The following is a 20344-nucleotide window of genomic DNA, read 5'->3' on the forward strand; positions in this document are numbered from 1 at the left end:
GCTATACCCCCAACGTTACCATTGTTTCACATAAGCCTTTTTTGTAGAAAAAGCCCTGCATGAACTTATTTGCATATTAGGCCACACCCCCTGATACCATTCCTGCACAAAAAAAGCCCTGCTGACAGTCCTGTTGATCTGCATGGTTCTATAAGCCAGCCAAAACAGCATTCATTAAGGTAGTTTAATTTGATTAACAGCATTGTTGTTTTTAAAACAAGAGTAACTCATAAGGGATGCCATACCTAGTTCTGAAGGGTTCTCCTATATTCTTAAGCTTATGGAGAAATTCAGAAACTCCAGCCTTTAGTCAGTAGCAGCACAATATTGAAAGAAACTGCATGTTTAGGGCAGCTATCAAACTATGGAGAAGTTGGCTCAAGATTTTTTTATCTTTTTGTAAGAAAGCCATGAAACTAGTCATTGAGGCGTTTTGAATACACGTGCAATTAACACATACACAGCCGTTGACATAAGTTAATTGACAGCAACCAGCTTCTTGCTCTGGAAAAGATGCCAACTGTGCCAAAGAAAGACTTGCAACAGTCCCAGATATAGTGAACCATAATGAAAGACAGTCTTTAATTTCAGTACTTAATAAGAAATTGCCTTATGTATTGTAAAGTTCCTTTGAATACTGTGACTCATAATGTGGGTTCTCAAGGGGAATTTCCCCTTTTAAAAAGAAGCCAAATGGGATAATGTTTCCACTTCATAAGCTCAGATTTAGTTTAATGAACATTTTTGCAAGAAGCTGATGCCTGTCATATTGCCCCACAGTTTGCCTCCAAAATGAGTCATTAAAAAACCCACAGAAGGGTTTCCGTAAAAACTAAAAGTACAATGCTTAGTTTAGTACATTGCACTAGATTACAGAAATGTAGTAATTCCCACCACATTGCAATGCCTTCTGGAACTGAAAGCAGCATTCTGAGCACTGCAATCCTTTTTCTTTTCAGAATCTGAAGCAAAGTTTCATTTACGTTTCCTACCCGACTCAAGAAAGAGTGATGTCCATTCAGCCTTGTTGTCTGTATTCTGTGCATCACTGAGAGTCCTAGTATTCTACTAGAAATAACTCAAGTGCAAATACCACATGCTAGCAGTTTAGCATGTCTGTAACTGTCATGAATATGGCTTCTAGGAATTAGAAGGCATGGCAGATACTTAAATCTGAAGCAAAGGCAGAGGCCTCTCTTCAACCTGGTTGAGTCTTGTCAACTGGGAGAACAACAGCTAAGCTAAAATCTCTTTTCTGCTTAGAAATGTCATCTTCTTTGCCTTCTCTTTACTAACAGGAGACCGTGACAGAGATAGCTTCTCTGTGGCTTCTGGTTTGGGAGCTTTTTAATGTAAAGACATGCCCTAAAGATATCAAAAGCATTATCTCATCACTGTCACTTAGCCTTGTAAGGTTCCTTCTTTGATTTGCTGAATGAAGAGGTTTCTTTCATCCTCCGGTGTCCTCCCATTCTGGGCTCGAACAATGCAAGTGGGCCTGTGCAGATTGAGCATGTAAATCAAATGCTGCTTCTCATTCTTCAGCTCCTCTATCTGAGCTTTCAGTTCTGCATTGATAGTTTCCAGTTTTTCTGATTCCTAATCACAGAAGAGTAATGTAAATACAAAACTGAACATTTTATGCAAGAAATTCAAAATAATCTGACAGTATTGTTTTTTCACATAACTGTGATAGGAAGCAGGTTGTAGAAGCCTACATGACAGTTCTGTGCAAGGATAAGTGGCCACCATAGGAATTCCCTGCAAACACTGAAAATCTGCCCCTTCTTTGTCTCCTTGACTAAAGTTCACATATTTTGCTTTGCCTAGTGCAACCTTCTCCTGTTGTCTTCCCTTGTCACACTCTAACCACTTGACCCATATCCAGATCTCTGCTGCTAAAGTCATTTACTTCTCCATTATCCTGACCATGCAAAGCCTCACCAGGAATCCCTTAAGTGGCTCCCCACCCCCTTCTTCATTCTGCCAGTTTTGTCCTTTCCTTTAAAGCATCTTATAGCCTTGCCAACCCCATTTTGTCTTCCTCTCAGATTATTCCATCTGTTCTACCTCACTGCCTTCATTTGGTTGGAACTACCTTCAGAATCCTAGTGTAATACTATTCTGCCTTCAAATCCCTCCATTTCATTAAGCTCCTGCTCAACTCCTCCAGCCACTCCTCATTTGTAATGCCAACAAAAATTAAAGCACAAGTGTGTTGGTCCCATTAAGGGTAATAGTGATTAGTGCAGTCCTGTTACTGCAGCTGAATCTTTCCCCACTGAATTTCTCTTTGAATCAAAACCAACTATATGGGGGATCCATTGAGCAGTGTAAGAGATAGATTATGAACACCAGGAAATTTTTTTTTTAAAATTCCTGTAAGAGTTGACTTGTGATTCCAATATTTGGAGATCCCAGGGAAAGAGCTCTTAGCTGTTTCAAAATTTAGAAATACAAAGAAACCCATTCAAAACTTTATGCGCTGAAAATAGGATTGCCAAGTCCAATTCAAGAAATATCTGGGGACTTTGGGGGTAGAGCCAGGAGACATTGGGGCGGAGCCAGGAGCAAGGGTGTGATAAGCATAATAGAACTCCAAAGAGAGTTCTGGCCATCACATTTAAAGGGACAGCACACCTTTTTAAATGCCTTCCTTCCATAGGAAATAATGAAGGATAGGGGTACCTTCTTTTGGGGCTCATAGAATTCGATCCTCTGGTCCAATCATTTTGAAACTTGGGGGGTATTTTGGGGAGAGGCACTAGATGCTATACTGAAAATATGGTGCCTCTACCTCAAAAGACAGCCCCCCCCCCGAGCCCCTGATACCCGTGGATCAATTCCCCATTATTCCCTATAGGAATAATTCTCCATAGGAAATAATTGCCCAGTAGACGTTGCCCTCCACCCACCCCACCACTTTCTGATGACCCTAAAGTGGGGGGGGGGCTCCAAATCTGGGGATTGGCAACCCTCTCTCTCTCACACACACACACACTTACTGGGTCTGATTCCTCCACAACGACATCTTAAAAGAACAGGGGTTACCCTGTTACCAAGGGATTGTGTTGCTGTCCCTTCCCATGAAGTACTTCCTGCTCAACATCAAAAGGCACACAGACATACGCACATTTTGAAACGGACCTGTTTGCAGGTTTCTAAACCCACTCAAGATCTAGAGCTGCATGGTGGCTGTGGGGGTGGGGCTTCCTTCTCTGGCCAGCTGGCTGGGGGCAGGGGGGAGCATGTAAAACTGGGGGATCCCTCGCTGGGGCCTGGGGATTGGGAAGCCTAGCTGAAAAGCACTTTCAAGTTTTTTTTTTTACATTTTTCAGCACATAAAGGCTTTATTTTGAAAGGATTTCCCTTAACTTTTGTTTGCTTGTTTCTATTATATTCAAGTGTATAGTAGTGCTCTTTTGTGACACAGAAACAACAACAACAAAAAATAGAGACTTAAAAATTAAGAATTTTCCAACCAAAAATCTTATGTTTTCAGTTTTAACTTTTGGGGAAAGTGTCAGTTTTAAAAGACTTCCTGTTTTATTGTGTTCTATGTTTCAAGACATTTGCCGTAGTATTTCAAGACATTTGCCCTAGTAGGCAGACACTTCCCCTAGTATTTTTAGGATTATGGAATCTGGAATGTGGGGCATATCATTTGCTATTTAACACCTGAATTCTGCTCCTCAAAGTACTACAATATTTGACAGAAGACTGTTGGAGCAAAACAAACACTAATTACTCTGGAAGAATATGCTCACTTCTAGTTGACATCCATCTATTGTTCTCATTGCTTCTGTCCTCACTTTGTTATCTCTCTATTATAGACTTTACACTTTGGGGCAGGTGCCTGTCTTTGCTTATGCTGTAAAGCACCATATTGTACATTGATAGTGCTCTATGAATACAGATCTAAGTGATTAAATACCCCAGTCTTGTATAGAATGAAAGTGATATTTTAGGAGGGAAATAGATATTAGTGTTGCTACAACCTTTAGTAAGTTAAGCAGTACAGTTTTAAAAGCTTTACTGCAAGGTTAATATTGTCTCTTTCCAGATATTCGGTGTGTCTGAGAATAAGGGTGTAACAAGAGCCCAGAGGTATAAGTCAGTGAAAGGAAAAGTGAACTACATAAATAAATCATAGTTTAACAAAGTTAACACATGTAAGAATCCATCTTCAGTAACTCAAACATGAATACAATAATCAACCATACAATTCAACCAATTTCAGTGCCAAACAATGCCATTTATTTAAGCATTTTCAACAGAAAGCCTTTTTCAATGACCCTAAATTCTCTTTCTTGCCTAGACACATAACAACAAAAATTATTAGTTAGCTTACTTTCTGCAGACATTCAGTTTTTTCCTTCTTCTTATTTCGACATTTTGCTGCTGCAATCTTGTTTCTTTCCCTCCGTCGTCTTTTCCTTTCATCTTCCTCAGGTGCACCCTAGAAGAATTCAAAGAAAGGCATGTTCTTTTTTTTATGCAAAATATCAACAAGTCTCTGCATTACCTACAGTCAGGCTGAAACTACTATGAGACTGGCTATCCCCATATGAGCCCTGCAGGACTCTACAATCTCTGAACCAACATCTCCTTGTGGCTCCCAGCTCCAGGGATGTCCAACTTGCCTCAGCTAGGCTCTGGCCCCTACCTGATAGAATGATCTTCCATTAGAGATCAGGGCTCTATGGGAGCTACTACAATTCTTCAGATCATGTGAAATGGAGCTCTTCCACCTGGCCTTTAGTTGAGGCCCACTTTTTATCAGGCCTCCCCTCCAGTGACCTCAGATCCAAGTGACCAGCTGGGACTCAATTGGCTGTTTATCTGTTGAAACACTGACCAGCTGTTAATGTTCTGATTATTTTAGATGTATTTTAACTTATTAATCTGATTTTAATCTTGTGGACTTTTGTGGTGGAACCCACCCTGAACCTGCTTGCGGGGAGAGTGGGATGCAAATTGAATAAAATAAATTAAAAATAAAGTGACAGATCTCTTTGCTACCAACAAATGACTAGTGTGAATTAATAATGAGAAGCTGAAGGTCCATAAATTTTTTCATGAGGGAGGGGAACCATTTAGATTTGGGGGAGAGAGCATTTCCAAACTGATTTCTACCACCCTTCCACTCCTTTAACTGATATGAATCTCAGTATTTCATCCCTTCTGAGTGTACATTTTGTCTTGAAGGGTCTTTTTTCTAATTTATAAAATCATATTTTACCATGCCTTGGTGGTCTGCCAAATTGGTAAAGACCTCCTCCCTTGTCTGCAGCCTGGTTTTGTGGCTTTTGTCAAGTACATAGGGGTGAACAGATATGCTGCAACCTGGAAGCCAAGTAGCAGATGAGGCCATCATGCTTAGGGCTCCAACCTCAGGCAAACATCTTTGAGAGTAGTTTCTAGAACATATTCTCTAGCTGGTGCCTAACTTGTGTCAGGGCTCATCTCCAAAAGCCATTTCAATGGCAGAGCTCAGGCTTGAAGTTGATAGAATGCCCCTATGAACATGAGAGTGCACTGCCCTCACCACTGAGAAGCCACAGCCTACATCCTTTCCCCTCATTTATGTGGGGAGTGTGAAGAAGGCTTCCAGATCAGGTGTTGCTTCCAAAATGAGAATCCTCCAAACATCAATTATAAAAAACAGAGAAGATCACAAACCTAAGTGTAACATAAACCTCATTTAGACAGCCCAATCTACAGACCAGTCAGATAATGGCTAGGTTCAGATCTGGTTTGCTACTATCAGAACAAGATGGGTAGTTTAATTCCAGTTTGGAATCCTGGTCTACAAGGAAGACACAAGCCATAGCTTTCCTGTAAGATGCAACGGCAAACTATGACTTATTGTAAAAACAAAAATCATTAGATTGTTATATGCAAGGGGAAGGAAGGAAGGACTGTGAGATCTTGACAATTCCTCCCCTTGTTCATTAAGTTCTAATCATTAATTAGAATGCCAACATTGAACATTGACATTTCTTTTTATTGAAATGGAGTACCTCAGCTTTAAAGAGAGATGTTTCACCCAGTCTATCAGAAACAGTTACTGTGTCCAATGTGGAGGGCATCCTGTGGGATAGGCGCTTATTCTGGATAGCAAATCTTAATTCTTCTTTCACCAATGGGTTTAGATTTGGAAAGTCTTCAAATCCCAGAGATACTGCAGGAGACAGGCATGGAACGATTGCAGAGGCACTAACTTCTGAAGCAGATATCTGACCTGGGTGTTGGAGCATCATTTTGCTGAAAGTAAAGAGAAGAATACAGATTAGCCTTTTCAAAGTTTACCAAGATCTATTTGTCAAAAGACAGTTAATTCTCAACTAAAAGACAATTCAGAAACCATGACCTTTGGACATGGAATTATTCCAGCAATTCTAGGTTGTGACTGAATACACATGCTGGCATATTAATAGAATGGTTGTCTACACATACAGAAAAGCTGCAATCCAACTGAAATATAACTGGAGACTGAAGCCAGCTTGACAAATAAAACTGTGTTCAAATGGCAGCTTCCAACACTGCTGTTTGAGCAATTTAGTACCAAAACATGAAGTGTGGCAAGTATAGAAAATAAAGACAAAAGGTGCTCTGCTTTTGTGCACTTATCTCGTTGCAATTTGAAATGGACTATTCTCACAGTCTTATACTTGGACTACAGTGGATCTTCACAGGAACTGGCCCACTTTGTGTGGTTTGTGGATGTCAGGCATGTTGAAATCAGTATACCTAATAGTCAATAACTCTTCCAGCTGGGAATGTCTTAACTCATTCACAGATACAGCTGCACATGTATTCCTTCCAAGAGTCTTCCCTTTTCCTATGTCTAAACACGTCCCCCACTCACACATGCCATTTGCAATGGAAGCGAAATGTGTAGTGGTTAAAGTGTAAAACCAGGAGCAGGGAAACCCAGGTTTGAATCCCCACTCTGTCACGAAAGTTTGTGGGGTGACTTTGGGCCCATTACATACTCTCAGCCTAACTTACCTCACAAAATTGTTGTGAGGGTAACATGAAGAAGAGAAGAGTTATATAAACTGTTTTGGAGGGAAATAATTAGAAGTAGGGATAGATAAATGGCAGATCATGAAAGGAAAAGAGCAAAACTAAGAGAAAAGGTGTGGAAAAGAATTAAAGACAGCAAAAGGATTTCAATATATATATACACACACACATATTTTACTGCTAACACACTAACAGAGCCCCTTGCAAGTTCTGGCTGTGCAGGAGCTTGGTGGAACTAAAGGAAAAAAGGAAACCACATAGACCTTGTTAGGAGGCTGAATCCTAGCAGGACTATAGCTTGTCCTGACTCATCTTGCCTTACTCCATTGCTGATGGGTTTGGCTAACGCACTTAACATTATCTGATTAGCAAACAGTTTCCCTCAGTGAACTTTGCTAAAAGGAGCAGCCAGCAAGCTCTTGAGTGCTTTTTACTGTACTCTGCCTTTTTCTGCACACCTGGTAGCTGTAGTCAAAACTGCTTCAGATTGTTAATCCTTTTGGTGAATGAAGCACAAGGCTGGCTTCAGGGGCCCTCCAGCTGACTTGAGCCCCCTGAATTTTGTCCGCTCAATCCCCCCAGTGGCCCTGCTCAGAATAATCCTAAACAAGTCTGCTTAAAAGTAAATGTCATTTTATTTATTGAAGCTTACTTCCAGGAAAATGTAAGAAGAAAGGAGTAGTAGTAGTTTGGTTTTTTACTTCCCTTCACTACCCAAAGGAGTCTTGGAGTAGATTACAATCCCCTTCCCTTCCTCTCCCCACAACAGTCAGGTAGGTGGGGCTGAGAGAGTTCTGAGAGAATTGTGAGTGACCCTAGATAACCTAGCTGGCTGCATGTGGAAGAACGGGGTATCAAACCCAGTTCTCCAGACTAGAGTCCGCTGCTGTTAACTACTACACCATGCTGGCTCTCATTGGGATTGTAGCATCAGTGTTCAAAGTAATACAATATTTGCTTCTTGGAGTAGTTCCTGAATAACTCCATTTTAATTGAGGAAGCAACCTTACAGCAAAATCTATTAGAATTAGTTTAACAATGGATAATTTAATTACTGCCTTTGGGCACTGATGTACATAAATGAAGCTGTTATGGACAGCTGAGATTTGATTGATGTAATATCTCTTTGTAATTATAGCTCTAGATGATGGTTAGAGCCAGGCAACCCTCATTATAACAGCCACACCGGTGTATTGTATTCCCACGTACAAACCAACCAAAATTTGCTTATGACAAAAGTTTTAAAATCATTACAGTTCCCTTATCCCAGCCTTCCCTTTTATATTTGCCTTAGTCTTCAACAATCAGTGGTTGCTTCATATATGACAACAGGTTCTCATGTGTATTGGTGGTACACATGTACATTTACACACAAAATATTATGTGCCCCGGGAAACCTTGGCCAATCACATGCATTTGACAATCTTGATAAGGGGTTTCTGTTAATTTCTACAGAGGCGTATTTTGTAAGTAAGAGTTCTATGATATGCAAAGCAAATAACAGACAACTAGAGAACCTGTTTATTATCAAAGGAGAGAAGATTTCCTGGCATTGTTTTCACAAACCTTGGGAAACTTAAATAATTTTCTTCAGAAATCCCCTAGTTATGAGTCACAGCTCAAATGCTGATATCCTTTAATCCTTCTAAGGGGTAAAAGATACTTTGCTGTAGTCAACAACATACCCTGAAGTTTCAGCTGAAGAAAAACTTGCTTTATTTCAATAATAAAGCAACAATGTAATAAAAACAAATAAGTAAGGCCTCCAATGAGTAAATTCCTAACTGAACATGAAATACCTTTATAAAAATGCACATTCATCAATGTGTTTTCTTGATTGTAGTTATCATTTTATTTCACGTGGGTAGCTATGAAGAACCCATTAATATTCAAGCTTATCTTCACAGCAATAAGAATTAGAAATTAGAAAGTTTCTCATGATGCTGAGTTCTAGGAATAATTTTGTGCAAAGGTGGGAAACAGGAACACACAGAGGCCCTAATTATAAACATGGTTCATAGCCAATTTCTGAAGCCTGATTCTATGTGCTGGCTTCACTGTTGTTATCAGTGCAAAGTTCTGAAGGCTTGGGAAGCAGCCAAGGTTTAATTACACCAGTTCCCTGGCAGAAAAATAGCTGAGAATGCTGGTGATGGAATACAGTGATTTTATCTCATGTTGCTGTTAATATATATCCTCCATTGTATTTCAGTTAGAGAATTTAGTCCAGTAATCTTCCCTCACCACTAATGACAACAACCAGCCCTACAAATCTAGGGTTAAGCAGAAAGGTTTCCAAGTCAGAGGGTTGTGACACTTGAAAGACATGAGCTCTGCATGAATATGTGCTTCATCAATGCTGATTTTACCCCACACATGGTAGTACTGACCCCTTGCATTTGATTTTGTGACATCAGCATCCTACCCTCCAAGGTGCTGTGGGTCAGGTTAAGCTGAAAGGCAGAAAAATATGCCATAGCTGAGTAAGAACTAGAACTTGGCTTTCTTACTTTCAGACAGTATTCTATCATTATATACACAATCTACTATATACATTTTGCTGGTACACTCTCTGCTTAAAGAATTGTCATATATAGTCTGTGTAAATCAGTGATCCCTAATGTGACATCAGTAGGTACTACGGTGCCCGCTGACTGGTTTCTGGTGCCCATTTGCTCCTCTGCCAAAGCATATTTTTTCACAGCATAGAGCAAGTCCTACCTTTCCTCCACCTCACTGGAGTGAGAAAACCCAGAAATATCTGACTGCATAGTTGGAGGTTCCTTGGCTTTCAACTCCCCAACATTTTGTGATTGCTTCCAAAACCCATTGGTAGACATTTTCTGATTGGCCCCAGCACCCCGCGGCAGCTATTTTTGGTGATGTCCATTCTCTGTTCTCAGTGATCTAATGTCGAGTTTCTTAATCATCTATGCAGTTAACTTAAACATAAAGACTGGAGACATCTTTCAGTATCCAGGAATCTGCACCTCCACTAAAATGAATATAATTGCAGTTGGATTTATCTATCCTTTATCAGCCTAGATTCACTGTACTGCATAAAGGTCCAAAGGGAAACATTCCAAAGCCAATTTATGAAATATTGTACACTGATTTTCAAATAATTTAAATTCAAGACTTGACATAACCTCCCTGTACCAAAAGCTTCCCATCTATTTGTTCACAATATCCTTTTACAACAGGATAATAAAGATCTTCACCCCATTTCCATTATAAACTTGGACCATATTTATATACAAGGAGTTCTCTTAAACTGTCTTTTTTTTAGTGCTTAATATGATCCAATTCTGTACACAGGATGCAAGTCACTTGTCTATCTTTTATAGTTGTTACTCTGAGGAATCATATAGTCATAATCTTTCCAGTCTTGCTGCCTAATACCTTTTAACTGGAGATGCCAGGGACTGATTTCAACATATAAGGAATCTGCTTTACCTTTACCAACACTACCCTCTTCTTCTAGATTGGCTCCTTATTGGGATCATATGCCATTAATTCCAAGTATCAATAAAGGTGCCCCAAACTTTCCATCTCATTTGCCCACACATTGTAAAATAAGAGTACTCTACTGAGATTCTTCAGAGGTATTTAAAACAACTGGCTGACATTCCGGCATTCATTGACAAAAGAATTCCAGTAGATTCTAACCCACCCCCTTCCATTTTCTGGATATATGTTTTGGAACTACCTTCCTATCATGTTACATTGTATTATTCTTAACTTAAATACTAATAAGAATCCACAGACTATCCTATAATGATCATGAAGGTATCATGTAGAAATAAGGATGCCAAAGATTATATTCTTTGAACAGCGGGATCACTTTCTGTTAAGTTGGTTGACATTTAAAAGCTTTGCTGTAACAGTACAAGGCACCCTGACCTTATTTTTATGTTCATCTTGTTTCATTATATGAAATTAGAACTTATTTTGTCTGACAGCTTTGCTTTTTTTGTCATTGTTCTGAGTGTTTTCTTATACATCAAGCTCCATTGATATGTTAACCACGCACACCTTCAAGAGTGACTAAAGTTCATAACCACCCTGAACTGAATTTGACCTTTTAGGATTTTGACGCTGCAGACGTTTATCTGCTGGCTTCCAAACTGGCAACTGTTGATTTCTGAAGAAAATCGATATGCCACTTGAAGCGGCTCTTTTTCAGTAGTGCCCTTAACAAGGTTTTGCTGATTTAGCAAACTGAACAAATGTTTTTTAACTACTGGCCTTACTTAAAGTCTTGCTATATGTAAAAAGGAATTCTGATCATTAGTTATCAGTTTTCACTGTGAAGTGTCTCTATTTCCTTGTAATTCTTCTAATCTTTCATTACATTTCACATATTAAGTGACTGGCAAAATAATACGATGGACAACTATTGTTTTAAACAAGTCCCACTGGAATCAGCTGGACTTATTTCTGAGTAAACCTCAGATTCATACTTAAAGACATGCAATCCAATCTTACCCATGTTTACTTGGAATGAAACTGTAATGGATTAAATGATGCCTAATACTGCAATTACGTGGACACAGTTGCCTTTGATAATATTTCTCAGTAAAGATAGGATGGGGCTCCACAGCATTTCTAGACTTCTTCTAACGTATTGTTATATAAACGAAACCTTAAAAGCCTTTAAAAATTTATGTACTCCCATTCTTCACATAAAGATTCCCTACATCCAAAATTGGAAATGACTAACTTTAACAGTAAACAGCTTCTTTATCTACAGTTAGCATGGTGAGCTCTGGGGACAGGAGTGTGAGAATCCAGGTGCCAAACAGTACCCTAAACCACATCGAAATAACCTTTGTTTCAGAGCCCCCACTGGGACTTAATACCTGCCTGCTTTAAGCAGGTCCCTCGACAAGGGCTGCCTCTAAAAGGACGCGCTGACAGATCGCGCCGGAGAAGCGCCCAAACCGCGAGCGACCTCCTCTCTCTCCCTCTCTGGCAGCGCGCCACCCACCGGCGGCAAAACCGCCTGGTTTCAAAAAGCAGGCGCTGCGTTTTCCCATAATCTCACCATCCCACAATGGATCATTAGTGACAATCGGATCATTGGATAGTTTCTAAATTTATATTCTCAAAAAATACTACGGGAACTGTTGGAGACTCCTCTGAAAAATCATCCCTAGGAAGCCTACACGGCTTTCCGGCAGGTAGAGAGAGACAATCCTGAATTCCAAAACGAACTAAAAAAAAAGGCCGAGGAAAAGCGAGGTGCTGCCCTCCCCCTACATTGTGCAACAGCCCCGTAGCCATATAGCCGGGGAGGGGCAAAACTGTCCGGCGGCTGCAGTCAAAGCGCCTGAGGCGGAAACGAAACGGCGCTATCGCCTGCCGAGGTGTGTCTTTGAGCGACCAGTCAAAACTTCGCTCGGATGAATGAACGTGCTCTCAGTTGAGTCTGAACTTAAAAAAAAAAAAAAAATTAAAAGTCCTGGATTATTTGCTTCAGAAACTTTCCCTCCCGTCTCATCACTCCTACATTTGTTTGAAGGCGATCCTCCCCGCCAAAACATCGCTCGCGAAAGTTGGAGGAGAGGGAGTCGGCGCGGGACAGGACTCTCTACAGCTGGCGGCGAGAAAGAGCAGCCCCGGTCCCTTCCCACACTTCCTCTCGCTCCTCTCTGCCTTACCTGTTCCTCTTCTTTTTCTTTCCAGTGTTCGGGGCGCTCCAAGGTAAAAGAACACCCACTGCGGGAGGGGAGGAAAGGCGAGCGTGACTTGTTAAGGAGAAGTTAGAAGGCAAGAGAGAGAAAGAGGCGACCCGCGGGCTGCTGCCGAAGCCGGGACGAGTGCCGCAGCTCCTCGGCGCAGGGCAGCAGCAGCAGCCGCCTCTGCCTCTTCCCGAGCGCGCCTCCAACTCTCTGGCTGTCGGCGCGGTTGCATCACCCCCTTTATATAGGCACCCGGGCAGCCCTGCTATTTACTCTGGCCGCGAGTCCCTGGCTGATGTCATGCTATTAATAGCCTCTTCCAGCCGGGCTCGGAGGCGGGGGGCGGGGCCACGGGTGATGCAAGGCTTCCCCAGTGCCGCTCTCCGGGCCAAGGGGCGGGACGAAGCCAGGCCTGCCTCGGCGCGCACGTTCGCGTTCCATAACAGGCGGGCCGGCCGGCAGAGCGACCGCCCGGGCCGGGGGCCAGATGTGCACACCCTTCGCGAGCGGCATGATCTCTCCATGAGCCAATGGTGCCCAAGCCAGCGCATGACTCCAGATCCCTGGCATCTCGCTGCGAGGCCGGCCTGGGCAAATGAGAGGAGAGTGGAGCTGGGAGGGAGGGATTCTTTCTTTCTCTCCCCCTCCCCATTTGAATGAGGGGACAGGACAGGCATCGAAGGCACCTTTTAGGATATGATGCTTTGCCATTTTATAGGGCTATTTAAAGGACACGGGACCGCTCCTCCTTCTGGATCTGTCTAGACTTGTGTATGCGTGTGTGTGATTAAAAAGACTGGGCGTGGGTGCCATCTGGGGTGTCGATTTCTGCCCCTTCGGAGGCTTGTCGATTTCCCCCACTTGGCTCGTGTATGATCGAAGAGGTTATACCCGCGTCCTACTTTACGGGAAACCATCAGGATAGTTTAAACCCCTGTTTTTCAAGGATAGTAACCCTCGCTCTAGATCATGCAAAATCTCTTTTGCCAAAAGGCGTTTCTTTCTTAGAAAGCCAGCAACACACAGGAGAGGCACAGATGAGAAATTTGTGTCAGTGGGACACCTGAATGGGGAGGACTCTCTTCTAGCTGCTGGATTTCACTGAGAGACAAAGATGTAACACCAAACACTCCGAAGCGCCCATTATATTACCCATTCTTCAGGCAAAATTCTGACAAGCCGTCTGGAGTATTTGATACATGCGTGTCGCCCCCCAAGAGCCGATTCTTACCACCGATGCTTTCTCGCTTATTACAGACATCCTTGATTTCCTGTTAACTTTAAAAACAAACGATCGAGTGTTACGCTCATGTTCCAATTTTGATAAAAATTACCATTGCGATATTGACTCCCTGACCTGGAAGTTAGTTCTAGAACTGAAATGAACTGGACTTAATCCAGATCGAAAAAGACCACTCGAGATGTCCTGGAGCTTAACGGTACCTGTGCGTGTATTCCAAAATCCCCTTTCCTTCCGCGGAATGTACCCCCAACCCAAGTAAGCCTGCCTCACATTGCGGCTAAGCCATTTTCACAATTTGGATGGCTAACAATAACCACAAGGATCTTCGTCGCCAACTTCGCTTCTCCCCTGCTGCACCTCGAAGACTGAGGAACAGGATAACGAACATCCTGAATCAGGCTGGCGCTTGGAAGGGAATCGACAGAATAGGCGTGGACATCACAGCGAGAGCACTTAACTTCCAGACTTTCTGGGAGAAAGGGCAGTATAGCAAGAAGGACACGAGAGAGCTGGCCAGTCTGCATACCTTTGCATTCACATTCTTTGAGGTTTCTGAAACCAGGAGAATACAAATGATGCGAGCACAATAGGCTGCCGGGAGGCGCCTGCTTTGACGCATTTCCGTCAGAGTGCAAAGAAAGGCGTAGGCACCGGGACGTATAACGTCAGCTTGTTGAAACCAACCCGCATGAGCGACAGTTAAACACCTGAGGGGGCATTGCACCATTAAGGTCCGGACTGGAGACTTGCTCCGTTCTCGGGTCTTCCTCAACACCTTTGCTTGCAAGTGAGGTCCTCCCGTTGACTTCGATGCAACTTACTTCCGTGAAAGCCTCCTTGGAATCTTAGCCTAAAAAGATGCCTGGCTGATAGGTACTTGGCACCAAGGTATATGTCTACCAGCAGCTGGATGTTATACCTTAGGCTGCCTCTGTAATCAGAGGGTGAACTTTACATTGTTTCCCCAACCCATCTCTCTCCTCCTTTCTATCCTAATAACAACATTCCCACCTGTGCAAAGTGCATGCAGCATGTCTGTGATGCAAAAGTACAACATAAGTTAGCTAGAACTGATGGGGAAGAATCTGTGGGCATCAGGTGCTACTACTGACAGTCTGTTGCTTCTCTCTTTGTTATCTGTTGCTGTTCCCAAAATCTTGTAACAGAATTTTGGATTCATTTTTAAACACAATCTCACCTGTCATTTTGAATATCCTGGCATTCAAGAATACCCTAGCTTAAAATAGTTTTCTGTATCTCTTGGTTGCCAAGTTATTCATAGGAAATAATATTTAAAAAAGGAAAGAAAGAAAAATGTATCTTATTTGTTCACTTTTGTATTGATACATGAGTAGAAGAGAATTGTTTGGCACAAAGTGCTTTCTTCAGCCACTCCTTTCAAAGTGCATTAAAGTTAAAAGGCTATTAATGATATAACTCTGCTTAGGAACGCAATCACACTTCTCTACTTCTAGATACCAACAGGCCTTGAATTCAGCAGGAGCTCACAGGAGTGCAGCTCCTGAACCTTTCTGATGCCCCCCCTCCTCCTACCTACCTTGTCCATTGAATAGTAGGTACAGCTGCATAACAATCCCAGGATGAGCTCCACCATCTATTTTTCTACAAAATGACCCCTGCCAGCATGATTATACATTTAGCCACTCACTATCTGAAGTTATTAAAATATGCAATTGTATCCAGTGGCAAATTGCAGAGTAGATAGTGCAACCCTGGGCAGAATTTTTCTAGAAATCAGTGGGCATAGATTAGAGTTACTTCACATAGAAAACTGTAAGAGTCTGGTAGAATTCAGTGTGATATGCAAGTGCTTAGGAGTTATCCCCTTTAAATTCACTAATCTCAATAGATTTAGAAGACTGTAACTTCTTAGAATTGCACTGTAAGCATTCCGCAGAACTATATTCATGTAATAATAGAAGATTCACAAATACAAGGGTTTTTAAAAATCTTTTTGTATCACTAGACTGGCATTGTAATTTGTAATCATTCATTCCATTGCAAAGCAGCCTTTGAACTGATTTATTTGAAAGCGTATCCAATTCATTTTCACAGAACTTAACATACAAATAAATGCAAAGCCTAAGGCTGCAATCCTAAACATCTCTACTAAGAAATACGTAATTCCCACTATGCTCAACATAACAGACTTCTAAGTGAACACTTTAAGATGAAGCTGAAAAATGGGATCTGCAACGAATTAAGTTGTGCAAGGCATCTGTCCTTTGTTTGAACACACACATTGACATAAAATGTCAATGTAAAGACCCAGACAGAAACAAAAAAAATGCACTGCTGTGGCAGAAGTTTCTCAGATAACCTTCCCAAACAACAGGAGATTTGCCTCAGTACAAAGAGAGTGAAGTGCCAACCAGGCTAGGAAGGACTGGAGTCACTGGGGAGCTAGTGCCAATCACAGAGCACGACATCAGACGCTATGACAATTTTTTTATTCTCCTAATTTCTGTTAGTTGATACAGGCAAACTTTCCAATTGCAAGAATTCTTTTAGGTAAACATCAGTTCCCCATGAATCTGTTTTTCCCCCATGAAGTGCTCTTTGAATCTGGTTATGCACCCCTGAAAGAAGGTTAAATGGAGATGCCATTTGCTTACTTTCTTGGACCAATATTACCACTGCACTCTAGAATGTGAAAAAGGCAAAGAAGCACTGCCTATCTGTCTCTTTAGGGAATCTTTCAGAAAGGACATTCATTCCTTTCCATCCCTATACAACAGCTCCACATCATCATCATCATCATCATCATCATCATCATCACATTTTATTTATATCCCGCCCTCCCCGCTGAAGCAGGCTCAGGGCATACTCCACTGCTTTGAATACCTTCCTGTTAGGGTGATGACTACTGTAAACTATGAGGAGATCAGATAGTTTGTTTTTGTTTATTTCAATTTCTATCCCGCCCTCTCCGCAAGCGGAGTTGTAGTTGTAGCCCATTGACTAATATCCTGGTAAGAACATATTCTTAGTCCACAAGAATACAGAAAATTGGCCCTCCTTGCTCTAAATTATGAAATGAAAATAAAACATACCTGTCAGATACAACTAGCGGTAAAGGATACAGAGCTTGAAAATGCTCTGCTCCAGTGGTCTGTAAAAACCAGAAGTAACGGTGGAAATAACTCTGACCAGCATCACAGGATAGAAAAAGACCAAGAAGCTACCTCCAGTTTCACAATCACTGAAAAATGCATCATAAAAATAAATGTGATGGGAACATATCTAAAGCACTTCATGTAATATTGAAAGAGAAAATCTGTAATCTATTTTTCAAGCTAACTAGTAATTAATGGACTGTAGAGCTTCCCCTGCCCCCAAAAGACTGCTAAAATTAATCCAAGAAATGATAAATGTATAACACAAAAGCAATCCAAGGGTTATGTTGTTATGAAATAACACAATATGGAAATACACAAAACCACATTACATCTTCATGATTATAAAAATGGACTACAGAAGTTGAAACTGAAATAGCATTGTTGGCAGCATATTCTGGGTTAGAATTAACCTAGAGATTTTTAAAAATGAACGAGAGATCAAAGGAGCAATTAAATTTATGAAATGGATAGCTCTAATGCTTATCAGATTAAATAGCTTTAGGCATTACTGTCTTGAAACAAGCACAGAGCTAGCTTTGGCATCCCACAAACTATAGTTTGTTTAAATCATGCAGAAAGTTTTGTATAGTTCAATATAAGATTCCTGCATAAGAGTTAAATAAAAGATAGAAAATCATGAGGAATAATTTCTGAAAACGTAGGAGAGCAAGTACTGATATTGGCCATTTTTAACATCCAAAAATATTTGAATTTGAATTTAATATTAGAAAATTTGAAGATCTGACAGGATATAAGATCATATTAAAATCATTTCTGAGTTAGTTTAGTTATTTGAAATATGTGGTGGCAATGGAAGGCATATAAGTGATCACTTATCTTTTAATATCTGCAAAACAAGTCGGAGGAAAATGCCATCCTCAGTGGACTGGCTACTTACTTAAGGCTTAAGTCCACCAGAGCCAGAGCCTTTTCGGTTGCAACCCCAGTACTTTGGAACACCCTCCCAGAAGCCAACAGGGCCCTGTGAGATTTATCACAGTTCTGCAGGGCCTGCAAGACTGAACTTTTTTTGCTGGCATATAACATCTAACGGGAGAGGGCTGCCACCACATCTGGATCCATCGCACTAGTACTAACTGCCTAGGATCTGTGTGCGTGAGAAAGAAAATATTACATGATCCGCCTGAAGTAACACCATTGTCATTATTTGATTGTTTTATTGTTTTAATATTGTTTTTGTTTATTGCCTATTTTATGCTGTTAGCCATCTTGAATCTGTACAGAATGGGCAGGATATAAATATAACGTAAATAAATAAATAAAAATAAGACTGCCATGACTGCAGTGTGGTTGTAATATTGCATCTAAAGTTTGTATGATTTTATTAAAATATTCCTTTTTCTTCCTTCTAAAATAATTTTTAAAAATCAGTTATGCTCATAGATTACACCATTGCAATACCTTCTGGGAATGTAATTCCTGTCTCCCAAAGAAATTGAAGCTGGTCTAATCTGTGTTCAGTGATGAAGTATTGGGAGAGAATCTTCTCTGCCTGAAAGCTGCTTTTAGTCTGACTATCCAATACAGAATAACAGGGACTAGTAGCATCCTGAAGTATAAGATGCTTTATATGCTCAGTTTTCCAAGGCCTCAGATTAATTGGAAATATCTAAGATTTTATAAATGTAAAGAATGTGTTGTGCTCACTGAACTTCTGTCATTCTTACCCTAAGAATATCTGTATCCATTCCTTTTTTTTTTCTGTACATACAACATTTACTCAGATATTTAAAGTCAAAGTAAATAAGTAACAAAAAAACAAAGTTATGGGCATCTGTAACAATATGAATTACAGTAAGGTAAGCTTATTGTTCCCAGGAACCTGAACCTAATTATCTCAAAGCCATACTCTGCTGCACCAATGTACATCACCAGTTGTCTTTATCTCTGCTGAGATCCTTCCCTTCCACAAACCCTGCCCTTCCCAGGCTCCACCCACCAAATCTCCAGGTATTTCCAAACTCAGAGCTGGCAACGCTGGCTTACAGTAATAAAAACACTATCCTGGTGCACTGACAGTCCTTTGTTTAGCCAACTGCTTGCTTACAGTGAGGGATATATTAAGAACATAAGAGAAGCCCTGTTGGATCAGGCCAGCGGCCCATCCAGTCCAACACTCTGTATCATACAGTGGCCAAAAAATCCCAGGTACCCTCAGGAGGTCCATCAGTGGGGCCAGGACACTAGAAACCCTCCCAAGCACCAAGAATACAGAACATCACTGCCCCAGACAGAGAGTTCCAACAATAAGCTGTGGCTAATAGCCACTGATGGACCTCTGGTCTATATGTTTATCCAATTGATTAATATTTTCTCAGTTGGACTTCATGGTTAGGTGGATATCTCTTCCTGAACAGATGTTCTAAAACTTACAAAGCTGACTTATGCAGAAGCAAACCATGGTCCAACTAGCTCAGTAATGTCTTTTCTTACTGGTCTTATGAAGTTCTCATGCAGAGCCTTTCCTGGGCCCACTATCTAGGCTTGCCAATCCCCAGGTCCCAGTGGGGATTCTTCTGCTTTCCCAGGCTCCTTCCCACCCCCAGTCAGCTGGCCAGCGGGGGGAAGCCTCACCCCCAAAGCCACCATGTGACTACCCCCCTTCAGAGGTTCCAGTCTCTGATTGGAAAGACTTCTTCTTGAGATGGGGTGTCTGTGTTACTTGGAAGAAGTTGGCTGCAACTCGTGAGTAGAGAGGCCAATCCCTCGCTTCAGAGTTGCCAGAAACCGGGAGGGGGGGATGTCTGCTGAGCACTTCATTATTCCCTATGTAGAGATCAATTCTCATAGGGTATAATGGGGAATTGATCTGGAGGTTTCAGGGGCTCTGGGGGAGCTGTTTTTTGAGGTAGAGGCACCAAATTTTCAGATAGTATCTAGTGCCTCTCCCCAAAGTACCCCCAAGTTTCAAAATGATTGGACCAGGGGGTCCAATTCTATGAGCCCCAAAAGAAGGTGCCCCTAATCCTTCATTAATTCCTATGGAAGGAAGACATTTAAAAAGATGTGCTGTCCCTTTAAATGTGATGGCCAGAACTCCCTTGGAGTTCAATTATGCTTGTCACACCCTTGTTCCTGGCTCTGCCCCCAATGTCTCCTGGCTCCACCCCAAAGTCTTCTGACTCCACCCTCAAAGTCCCCAGATATTTCTTGAATTGGACTTGGCAACCCTACCACTATCTGAGACCCTTTTTACAAGCAGAACCGAAAAAAGTTGCAGTCTG

At 41.5% G+C, this 20344-nt stretch overlaps 1 protein-coding gene across 1 annotated transcript; it reads right to left on the reverse strand.

Annotated features, from left to right (window-relative positions):
• Positions 1-424: 424 nt before the first annotated feature.
• ATF3 (activating transcription factor 3) lies at positions 425-12998 on the reverse strand. Its single transcript, XM_060247044.1, has 4 exons — positions 12696-12998; positions 6024-6267; positions 4352-4459; positions 425-1599 (listed from the first exon to the last, which is right to left on the reverse strand). Exons 2-4 carry the CDS (start codon positions 6261-6263, stop codon positions 1402-1404), a joined length of 546 nt encoding a protein of 181 aa, XP_060103027.1. The 5' UTR covers positions 6264-6267; positions 12696-12998; the 3' UTR covers positions 425-1401.
• Positions 12999-20344: the final 7346 nt, after the last annotated feature.

The sequence above is a fragment of the Heteronotia binoei genome, chromosome 1, assembly GCF_032191835.1.
Source record: "Heteronotia binoei isolate CCM8104 ecotype False Entrance Well chromosome 1, APGP_CSIRO_Hbin_v1, whole genome shotgun sequence".
NCBI lineage: Eukaryota > Metazoa > Chordata > Lepidosauria > Squamata > Gekkonidae > Heteronotia > Heteronotia binoei.